Raw genomic sequence first — 12,530 nt, forward strand, 5'->3', positions numbered from 1 at the left:
CATCATAGGGAGTAATCCGTCCCTTTCTTTTTGACGTGGATTTTTTTTTTTTTTATTTTTCATTTTTTATAATTGTTTTTAAAACTTATTTTAAATCTTATTTGTATTTTTATATTTTTTTTATTTGATCTAATTTAAAAAAATTAAAAAAATTAAAAAAAATAAAAAAATCCACGTGTCTGCCAGGTGTCGCTGACCTGGCAGGACACCTGGCGGACACGTCACCTCCGCAGAGCCACGCGGGCATCTCCGGCGCCGGAGGACTAAAACAACGAAAATTTTTCACTTATGGGACTAGTTTGCGACAGGCTCCACTTACAAGACTAAAATGATAAAGGGGTCCAGTTACGGGACTAAAAAAACAGTTTACCCTATTTTAAAATTCATAATTTATATATATATTTTTTATTTTAATTAACTATTAAGTCATTCTAATCTATAATTATTTTTACTAATATACCATAATTATTTTTACTAATATATTTCTTAATTACTTACTAATTACATCATAACTAAAACTTCGTGCCTCAGCTAAAATGGACAAATTAGTTGGGACGGAGGGGGTATTTTTTTTTTACACTACTTTAAACTAAAAATACAAAATTAATACACCGGTAAAATAAATTTTAAATTATTGATCTATTTAAAAAATCATTAGTAATATAATAAAATTAATGATTATAAAAAAATATATGTAATTTTAGCAGTATATTCAAATAAAATATTATATTTTTATAGAAGCAATAAAATATAATTTAAATATAAAAATATATATATATACGTATAATATTAAAAAAAGAAATTATTTTAATTTTTATTAGATTACATAGGAGGGTATTATATATGGTAAGTAGCCGTTAAGCATAATGATTTTGATTTTAATATACACATAATATTAAAAAAAGAAATTATTTTAATTTTAATATACACATAATATTAAAATGTGAAATTATATATGGTAAGTTTTATATTAGGTAAGTAGCCTTTAAGCATAGATTTTGATTTTGATTTTAATTTTAATTTTAATTTTAATATACAAATAATATTAAAATGTGAAATTATATATGGTAAGTTTTTTATATTAGGTATGTAGCCGTTAAGCATAGATTTTGATTTTGATTTTAATTTTAATTTTAATATACACATAATATTAAAATGTGAAATTATATATGGTAAGTTTTTTATATTAGGTAAGTAGCCGTTAAGCCTAGATTTTGATTTTGATTTTGATTTTAATTTTAATATACATATAATATTAAAATCTGAAATTATATATGGTAAGTTTTTTATATTAGGTAAGTAGCCGTTAAAGCATACATTATAAATATTCTTTATTTTGATTTTGTATACATTATTATAAGTTTTTGGGGCTGCAATGCAAATGCAATGGGGTACGAGCAGGGCAGGGGCAAGCGCAGGGGGAATTCCGAGAAGGGGATGAAGAAGGTTTTGTGAAGAGGGTTTTGGAGAATTTCCGGGGGCAGGGGCAGGCGCAGGGGAATTCCGAAAAGGCGATGAAGAAGGTTTTGTGAAGAGGGTTCTGGAGAATTTCTGGGGGCAGGAGCAGGCGCAGGGGGAATTCCGAGAAGGGGATAAAGAAGGTTTTGTGAAGAGGGTTCTGGAGAATTTCCGAGGGCAGCGGCAGGCACAGGGAATTCCGAGAAGGGGATGAACAAGGTTTTGTGAAGAGGGTTCTGGAGAATTACGGGGGGCAGGGCAGCGGCAGGTGGAATTCCGAAAAGGGGATGAAGAAGGTTTTGTGAAGAGGGAGCGGCCGGATGATCGGACGACCGAATACATCATAGGGAGTAATCCGTGCCTTTCCATTTACATTTATGCATTTAATTTAGTTTAACATTATGCATATAGGAATAGATTTAATTTTACGTCCGTCCCGGGACATGCATGCATTAATTTTTTTGTTTCTATATTTTATACTAACTTATTTTCAAGTGTTTTTAATTTGTAGGTAAAGCTTATGTGGAGACGAGGGGATCCGAAAAGATCCTTCGATCTCGATTTCAAATCCAAGGTAAGTGATCTTAATATTACTTTTTTGTTTCCTATACATATATACTAATATCTATTTTAAATCTTTTTAGATGCATACGAGAGGGAGCGGCCGGATGATCGGACGACCGAATACATCATAGGGAGTAATCCGTCCCTTTCCTTTTACATTTATGAATTTAATTTTTTAATTTAGCATTATGCATATAGGAATAGATTTATTTTTACGTCGGTCCCGGGACATGCATGCATTAATTTTTTTGTTTCTATATTTTATACTAACTTATTATCAAGTGTTTTTAATTTGTAGGTAAAGCTTACGTGGAGACGAGGGGATCCGCAAAGATCCTTCGATCTCGATTTCAAATCCAAGGTAAGTGATTTTAATATTACTTTTTTGTTTCCGATACATATATACTAATATCTATTTTAAATCTTTTTAGATGCATACGAGAGGGAGCGGCCGGATGATCGGACGACCGAATACATCATAGGGAGTAATCCGTCCCTTTCCTTTAACATTTAGGCATTTAATTTAATTTAGCATTATGCATATAGGAATAGATTTATTTTTACGTCGGTCCAGGGACAAGCATGCATTAATTTTTTTGTTTCTATATTTTATACTAACTTATTTTCAAGTGTTTTTAATTTGTAGGTAAAGCTTATGTGGAGACGAGGGGATCCGAAAAGATCCTTCGATCTCGATTTCAAATCCAAGGTAAGTGATTTTAATATTACTTTTTTGTTTCCTATACATATATACTAATATCTATTTTAAATCTTTTTAGATGCATACGAGATGGAGCGGCCGGATGATCGGACGACCGAATACATCATAGGGAGTAATCCGACCCTTTCCTTTTACATTTATGCATTTAATTTTTTAATTTAGCATTATGCATATAGGAATAGATTTATTTTTACGTCGGTCCCGGGACATGCATGCATTAATTTTTTTTGTTTCTATATTTTATACTAACTTATTTTCAAGTGTTTTTAATTTGTAGGTAAAGCTTATGGGGAGACGAGGGGATCCGCAAAGATCCTTCGATCTCGATTTCAAATCCAAGGTAAGTGATTTTAATATTATTTTTTTGTTTCCTATACATATATACTAATATCTATTTTAAATCTTTTTAGATGCACACGTAGGGAGCGGCCGGATGACCGGACGACCGAATACATCATAGGGAGTAATCCGTCCCTTTCCTTTTACATTTATGCATTTAATTTAATTTAGCATTATGCATATAGGAATAGATTTATTTTTACGTCGGTCCCGGGACATGCATGCATTAATTTTTTTGTTTCTATATTTTATACTAACTTATTTTCAAGTGTTTTTAATTTGTAGGTAAAGCTTATGTGGAGACGAGGGGATCCGCAAAGATCCTTCGATCTCGATTTCAAATCCAAGGTAAGTGATTTTAATATTACTTTTTTGTTTCCGATACATATATATTAATATCTATTTTAAATCTTTTTAGATGCATACGAGAGGGAGCGGCCGGATGATCGGACGACCGAATACATCATAGGGAGTAATCCGTCCCTTTCCTTTTACATTTAGGCATTTAATTTAATTTAGCATTATGCATATAGGAATAGATTTATTTTTACGTCGGTCCCGGGACAAGCATGCATTAATTTTTTTGTTTCTATATTTTATACTAACTTATTTTCAAGTGTTTCTAATTTGTAGGTAAAGCTTATGTGGAGACGAGGGGATCCGAAAAGATCCTTCGATCTCGATTTCAAATCCAAGGTAAGTGATTTTAATATTACTTTTTTGTTTCCTATACATATATACTAATATCTATTTTAAATCTTTTTAGATGCATACGAGAGGGAGCGGCCGGATGATCGGACGACCGAATACATCATAGGGAGTAATCCGACCCTTTCCTTTTACATTTATGCATTTAATTTTTTAATTTAGCATTATGCATATAGGAATAGATTTATTTTTACGTCGGTCCCGGGACATGCATGCATTAATTTTTTTGTTTCTATATTTTATACTAACTTATTTTCAAGTGTTTTTAATTTGTAGGTAAAGCTTACGTGGAGACGAGGGGATCCGCAAAGATCCTTCGATCTCGATTTCAAATCCAAGGTAAGTGATTTTAATATTACTTTTTTGTTTCCTATACATATATACTAATATCTATTTTAAATCTTTTTAGATGCATACGAGAGGGAGCGGCCGGATGATCGGACGACCGAATACATCATAGGGAGTAATCCGACCCTTTCCTTTTACATTTATGCATTTAATTTTTTAATTTAGCATTATGCATATAGGAATAGATTTATTTTTACGTCGGTCCCGGGACATGCATGCAATAATTTTTTTGTTTCTATATTTTATACTAACTTATTTTCAAGTGTTTTTAATTTGTAGGTAAAGCTTACGTGGAGACGAGGGGATCCGCAAAGATCCTTCGATCTCGATTTAAAATCCAAGGTGAGTGATTTTAATATTATTTTTTTGTTTCCTATACATATATACTAATATCTATTTTAAATCTTTTTAGATGCATACGTAGGGAGCGGTCGGATGATCGGACGACCGAATACATCATAGGGAGTAATCCGTCCCTTTCCTTTTACATTTATGCATTTAATTTAATTTAGCATTATGCATATAGGAATAGATTTATTTTTACGTCGGTCCCGGGACATGCATGCATTAATTTTTTTGTTTCTATATTTTATACTAACTTATTTTCAAGTGTTTTTAATTTGTAGGTAAAGCTTATGTGGAGACGAGGGGATCCGCAAAGATCCTTCGATCTCGATTTCAAATCCAAGGTAAGTGATTTTAATATTACTTTTTTGTTTCCGACACATATATACTAATATCTATTTTAGATCTTTTTAGATGCATACGTAGGGAGCGGCCGGATGATCGGACGACCGAATACATCATAGGGAGTAATCCGTCCCTTTCCTTTTACATTTATGCATTTAATTTAATTTGGCATTATGCATATAGGAATAGATTTAATTTTACGTCGGTCCCGGGACATGCATGCATTAATTTTTTTGTTTCTATATTTTATACTAACTTATTTTCAAGTGTTTTTAATTTGTAGGTAAAGCTTATGTGGAGACGAGGGGATCCGCAAAGATCCTTCGATCTCGATTTCAAATCCAAGGTAAGTGATTTTAATATTACTTTTTTGTTTCCGATACATATATACTAATATCTATTTTAAATCTTTTTAGATGCATACGAGAGGGAGCGGCCGGATGATCGGACGACCGAATACATCATAGGGAGTAATCCGTCCCTTTCCTTTAACATTTAGGCATTTAATTTAATTTAGCATTATGCATATAGGAATAGATTTATTTTTACGTCGGTCCCGGGACAAGCATGCATTAATTTTTTTGTTTCTATATTTTATACTAACTTATTTTCAAGTGTTTCTAATTTGTAGGTAAAGCTTATGTGGAGACGAGGGGATCCGAAAAGATCCTTCGATCTCGATTTCAAATCCAAGGTAAGTGATTTTAATATTACTTTTTTGTTTCCTATACATATATACTAATATCTATTTTAAATCTTTTTAGATGCATACGAGAGGGAGCGGCCGGATGATCGGACGACCGAATACATCATAGGGAGTAATCCGACCCTTTCCTTTTACATTTATGCATTTAATTTTTTAATTTAGCATTATGCATATAGGAATAGATTTATTTTTACGTCGGTCCCGGGACATGCATGCATTAATTTTTTTGTTTCTATATTTTATACTAACTTATTTTCAAGTGTTTTTAATTTGTAGGTAAAGCTTACGTGGAGACGAGGGGATCCGCAAAGATCCTTCGATCTCGATTTCAAATCCAAGGTAAGTGATTTTAATATTACTTTTTTGTTTCCTATACATATATACTAATATCTATTTTAAATCTTTTTAGATGCATACGAGAGGGAGCGGCCGGATGATCGGACGACCGAATACATCATAGGGAGTAATCCGACCCTTTCCTTTTACATTTATGCATTTAATTTTTTAATTTAGCATTATGCATATAGGAATAGATTTATTTTTACGTCGGTCCCGGGACATGCATGCAATAATTTTTTTGTTTCTATATTTTATACTAACTTATTTTCAAGTGTTTTTAATTTGTAGGTAAAGCTTACGTGGAGACGAGGGGATCCGCAAAGATCCTTCGATCTCGATTTAAAATCCAAGGTGAGTGATTTTAATATTATTTTTTTGTTTCCTATACATATATACTAATATCTATTTTAAATCTTTTTAGATGCATACGTAGGGAGCGGTCGGATGATCGGACGACCGAATACATCATAGGGAGTAATCCGTCCCTTTCCTTTTACATTTATGCATTTAATTTAATTTAGCATTATGCATATAGGAATAGATTTATTTTTACGTCGGTCCCGGGACATGCATGCATTAATTTTTTTGTTTCTATATTTTATACTAACTTATTTTCAAGTGTTTTTAATTTGTAGGTAAAGCTTATGTGGAGACGAGGGGATCCGCAAAGATCCTTCGATCTCGATTTCAAATCCAAGGTAAGTGATTTTAATATTACTTTTTTGTTTCCGACACATATATACTAATATCTATTTTAGATCTTTTTAGATGCATACGTAGGGAGCGGCCGGATGATCGGACGACCGAATACATCATAGGGAGTAATCCGTCCCTTTCCTTTTACATTTATGCATTTAATTTAATTTGGCATTATGCATATAGGAATAGATTTAATTTTACGTCGGTCCCGGGACATGCATGCATTAATTTTTTTGTTTCTATATTTTATACTAACTTATTTTCAAGTGTTTTTAATTTGAAGGTAAAGCTTATGTGGAGACGAGGGGATCCGCAAAGATCCTTCGATCTCGATTTCAAATCCAAGGTAAGTGATTTTAATATTACTTTTTTGTTTCCGATACATATATACTAATATCTATTTTAAATCTTTTTAGATGCATACGAGAGGGAGCGGCCGGATGATCGGACGACCGAATACATCATAGGGAGTAATCCGTCCCTTTCCTTTAACATTTAGGCATTTAATTTAATTTAGCATTATGCATATAGGAATAGATTTATTTTTACGTCGGTCCCGGGACAAGCATGCATTAATTTTTTTGTTTCTATATTTTATACTAACTTATTTTCAAGTGTTTTTAATTTGTAGGTAAAGCTTATGTGGAGACGAGGGGATCCGAAAAGATCCTTCGATCTCGATTTCAAATCCAAGGTAAGTGATTTTAATATTACTTTTTTGTTTCCTATACATATATACTAATATCTATTTTAAATCTTTTTAGATGCATACGAGATGGAGCGGCCGGATGATCGGACGACCGAATACATCATAGGGAGTAATCCGACCCTTTCCTTTTACATTTATGCATTTAATTTTTTAATTTAGCATTATGCATATAGGAATAGATTTATTTTTACGTCGGTCCCGGGACATGCATGCATTAATTTTTTTGTTTCTATATTTTATACTAACTTATTTTCAAGTGTTTTTAATTTGTAGGTAAAGCTTACGTGGGGATGAGGGGATCCGCAAAGATCCTTCGATCTCGATTTCAAATCCAAGGTAAGTGATTTTAATATTATTTTTTTGTTTCCTATACATATATACTAATATCTATTTTAAATCTTTTTAGATGCATACGTAGGGAGCGGCCGGATGATCGGACGACCGAATACATCATAGGGAGTAATCCGTCCCTTTCCTTTTACATTTATGCATTTAATTTAATTTAGCATTATGCATATAGGAATAGATTTATTTTTACGTCGGTCCCGGGACATGCATGCATTAATTTTTTTGTTTCTATATTTTATACTAACTTATTTTCAAGTGTTTTTAATTTGTAGGTAAAGCTTATGTGGAGACGAGGGGATCCGCAAAGATCCTTCGATCTCGATTTCATATCCAAGGTAAGTGATTTTAATATTACTTTTTTGTTTCCTATACATATATACTAATATCTATTTTAAATCTTTTTAGATGCATACGAGAGGGAGCGGCCGGATGATCGGACGACCGAATACATCATAGGGAGTAATCCGTCCCTTTCCTTTAACATTTAGGCATTTAATTTAATTTAGCATTATGCATATAGGAATAGATTTATTTTTACGTCGGTCCCGGGACAAGCATGCATTAATTTTTTTGTTTCTATATTTTATACTAACTTATTTTCAAGTGTTTTTAATTTGTAGGTAAAGCTTATGTGGAGACGAGGGGATCCGAAAAGATCCTTCGATCTCGATTTCAAATCCAAGGTAAGTGATTTTAATATTACTTTTTTGTTTCCTATACATATATACTAATATCTATTTTAAATCTTTTTAGATGCATACGAGAGGGAGCGGCCGGATGATCGGACGACCGAATACATCATAGGGAGTAATCCGACCCTTTCCTTTTACATTTATGCATTTAATTTTTTAATTTACCATTATGCATATAGGAATAGATTTATTTTTACGTCGGTCCCGGGACATGCATGCATTAATTTTTTTGTTTCTATATTTTATACTAACTTATTATCAAGTGTTTTTAATTTGTAGGTAAAGCTTACGTGGAGACGAGGGGATCCGCAAAGATCCTTCGATCTCGATTTCAAATCCAAGGTAAGTGATTTTAATATTACTTTTTTGTTTCCTATACATATATACTAATATCTATTTTAAATCTTTTTAGATGCATACGAGAGGGAGCGGCCGGATGATCGGACGACCGAATACATCATAGGGAGTAATCCGTCCCTTTCCTTTTACATTTATGCATTTAATTTAATTTAGCATTATGCATATAGGAATAGATTTATTTCTACGTCGGTCCCGGGACATGCATGCATTAATTTTTTTTGTTTCTATATTTTATACTAACTTATTTTCAAGTGTTTTTAATTTGTAGGTAAAGCTTATGTGGAGACGAGGGGATCCGCAAAGATCGATCTCGATTTCAAACCAAGGTAAGTGATTTTAATATTATTTCGTCTTTTCCTTCCTATGCATATACATAATAATATCTATTTTAAATCTTTTTAGATGCATACGAGAGGGAGCGGCTGGATGATCGGACGACCGAATACATAATAGGGAGTAATTCGTCCATTTCATTTTACTTTTATGCATCGCATTTATTTTAGCATCTTGCATATAGAGTTAGATTTATTTTTACGTCCCGGGACTTGCATGAATTAATTTATTTTTTTTAATTCTTAATTATCAATAAACATATTTTTTTCCTAATTATATCAACTTAGACTAATATAACTTATCTTCTAAAAAAAACACAAAATTTAATTAAAACTTAATATTAAAATTGTGGGCTGGCCTGGCCCGGTATACTTGGAAACCGGGCCATGGCTTGGTTCGGGTTTTCAAACCCAATCCAGAATCAGGCCGGGCTTATCGGACTTCAATTTTAAAACAGCCCGAGACAAACCAAAAAAATATTACTCTCTCTTTCTCGCAAAAAATGCACTAATTTTTTGCGTGTCGGAATGAATAACATCAGCCTGAAATTGCCACATTTTTTTTTTTTTGTTAAATATGATTTCAACTTTCTCAAATTATGGAAGCAACATACCTTAAAATTTGAATCCACCGATATGCTGAAGCTTTTTCCTTTAAATCCGTTGATATGTTGAAGCCTTTTCCAATAATACCTTTGTATCGAATTGCAATGGTGCTGCACTAGATAAACCATTTCTCAATGCTTCCACATATAACTCCTAGAAGTAAGAGATTAAGTAAAAAAATAAAAATCATGCTTACACTGGTCTTTCCTATAACTGCTATTATGAAAATTCTCAAAGCATTATTATTACAAAATATAATTTATCAAATTCTCTAAACTAAGACTACTTAGTACCAACTCACAAACAATTTGTTCATACCATCTTTAATGTGCCAACATAGCATAATTCAGATGGAAGAAACAAATGCCGTTAGAAAATTATTAAGCACAACATTACAACTATTTTAATCGTTATAAATAAAATTAGACCCCTCTGCCTTGTGGAAATATGTTCAACAACTAGTGGACAACAAATTAATGTTCACACATATACATACACATGACTATTGGAATTTTAAAGTTGTAATTATATTGCAAGTCTATATATGTAATGCCCATATTCAACTAGAATTTGTTACCTGAATTACAAATGACAACTGTTCTTGTGGCTTTTATGTTCAGATCCATGATCAAAAGCTGCCAACCGCTCTGTAAATATGGATTCAACTGTTGATGATAAAAAAAAAAAAACATATACAAATTAGGATAGGTATTACCTCATACATAAGATATGTGTGTCCTGTATAAATTTCTCCATTCATTCTACATAAACACTCAACAAATTCACTATTTAATAGTAATCGAACTGGGACACACGTGAGTATTCTGTTAGTAATACCTCGTAAACAATTCCTCACGAGAAAATTCCATAAATAATTTTATAAGTAAATTACTAATGACATCAATCATGAAATTTTATCCGTGACTAATTTGCACACGTAATTATATTTATTTTACAATTTCTTACTAAACTATGCACAATAATTTAAATTTGTTTCTAACTTACTATAAACTAATGGATATATAGGATCAAGCAAAAACTGTGTCATGATATATTGACATTTTAAGGTGCAGAAGTTTGAAAAAATTACACCACATGAAGTGAAAGACTCGACCTTTGATGCAATTAACTATAAATTCCAACTCTATAAAAGTGTAGTGCACATAGTAAAACATAAATTTATCAATCGAAAAGAAATGCTATCTGTTTTCATTTAACATGATGGAAATTACAAACCCAAAGCATATTTGATGTCTACATGTAGATTTCCAAGTTGCAAATGGTGAAAGGATTAGAATACAATAGACACCATATTAGCACATTGCAATAGCTTAATCCGCTAAAGTTTTAAAAATCTCATTATTATATAAACTTCATTCAATCTACTTTCTTGTATCTACAAACCAGCCAAATCCTGATATATTAACAGGATCGTAACAAATATATATAACAAGAAATTGCACCTTGCTAATAATAATTACAAGATTAAAATACTTATGAACAGAATAGTGGCTTAGAAACATAATCTTATATCTTATATCTTCAATAGGGGTAGAAAATGAAAATTTCACAAGAAAAACTAAAATACTTACAATTACACCCATAAAGGAATGAAATAGAATTGTCGGCATACGATGCACCTTCTGATTCCAAATTTTCTAACGGTGCCTGTACCAATACAAGATTAAACAAGCATGATTCAGTAGTTAGTAACTTTAATGAATGTCATGAGATCATGTCATTTAGACGAGGGGTTGAAGTGGAAGGGAAATTAACTAAACTTGCCCAAACGGTTCAAACAGCCAGTTACGATTTGTCAAAATATCAAATCAAAACCAAACCTTCCGAATAACAGCTTCGGTTACCGTTTAACGGTTTCGATTACAGTTTAAAAACCGCCGGTTTCGATTTAAAAACCGCTTGTTACAGTTTGAATCGCCTGTCTATATATATTCATTTTTAATATTTTTTATTTTCTATTTTTCTAAATTTGAATTGTATTTAAAAATAAGTAAATTTTATATTAATTTTATTCAGATATATTTATTATTTATTTATTATGTAAAAATCATACATATAAATAATTAATTCAATCGTTACATTATAAAAATAATTAAAATAATAAATATAGTAAATCATTAAATTAAATTAAAAATAAAAGGTACATAAAAATAAATATAAAAGTATTGATATGATAAAAAATTACAAAATACAAATGGTTGCAGCCACTAGCCGTTCTCCTTTTTTTCTTTTACCTGCTCCCTACTCCCTCTTTCCTCCTTATTTTTCTTCTTCTTCTTTGCCTGAGCCGCCTTCTTCTTCTTCTTTGCCTGAGCCGCCCCGGTGAGTGGTGAGAGATTAAAAAATAAAAAATGCAAACCGCCGGTTCAAATCGTAAACCGGCGGCTTACGGTTTGAAAAATTCACAAACCGAAACCGAACTGTGGGGATGACAGTTTCGGTTCGGTTTGTGCCGGGTTTCGGTTTTAACCGTAACCATCGGTTCGAAAACCGGTGAACCGGCGGTTCAAACCGACGGTTCGAAACCTGGGCAAGTCTAAAATCAACCTTATTCAATTCTAAATCAAAAAGGATCTCTCGACATATATTGGTGATAATTAACCATGAATTGGTCCAACAAATTTACAAAATAATATCTATCATGCAGAAATTTCGTAAATTTAATTAAAATTCCACATTGTTGAGTATATGGCAGTAATCTTCTAAGTAAAAGAACCACGGAGAATAAAATAAATTTAAACAAACCTTTCAACAAAACTTAACAAAGCAAGTTGAAATATTAAAACTGCAACACCATATTGTGAATAATAGCTTAAATCAAGCGGCGCTTAGAGAACATAGAATTTCACTTCCTTCATACATAATTCAAACAATATTTTACAGAGCAACA

At 31.9% G+C, this 12,530-nt stretch overlaps 2 protein-coding genes across 4 annotated transcripts in view; both read right to left on the reverse strand.

The window, feature by feature from the left end:
• Positions 1-12,530, reverse strand: part of LOC127265246 (uncharacterized) — a 56,911-nt gene that overhangs the window by 43,734 nt on the left and 647 nt on the right. The window contains exons 2-4 of one of the 3 annotated variants that reach the window (XM_051294973.1): positions 11,212-11,287; positions 10,197-10,284; positions 9,628-9,734 (exon numbers count right to left, since the gene is read on the reverse strand). The exons of 1 other annotated variant lie outside the window; for it this stretch is intronic. In XM_051294973.1, coding sequence (XP_051150930.1) covers positions 9,628-9,734; positions 10,197-10,284; positions 11,212-11,250 — 234 coding nt within the window. In that variant the 5' untranslated portion in view covers positions 11,251-11,287. The remainder of the gene's footprint in view (positions 1-9,627; positions 9,735-10,196; positions 10,285-11,211; positions 11,288-12,530) is intronic. One more of the 3 variants, XM_051294975.1, reaches the window with a different exon arrangement.
• LOC127265243 (uncharacterized) overlaps positions 11,746-12,530 on the reverse strand; it is a 73,593-nt gene continuing 72,808 nt past the window's right edge. The window contains exon 9 of the mRNA XM_051294969.1: positions 11,746-11,949. The gene's annotated coding sequence lies outside the window, so the exon portion shown is untranslated. The remainder of the gene's footprint in view (positions 11,950-12,530) is intronic.

Source organism: Andrographis paniculata, unplaced genomic scaffold (assembly GCF_009805555.1).
Source record: "Andrographis paniculata isolate CXL003 unplaced genomic scaffold, ASM980555v1 Contig72END, whole genome shotgun sequence".
Classification (NCBI taxonomy): Eukaryota; Viridiplantae; Streptophyta; class Magnoliopsida; order Lamiales; family Acanthaceae; genus Andrographis; species Andrographis paniculata.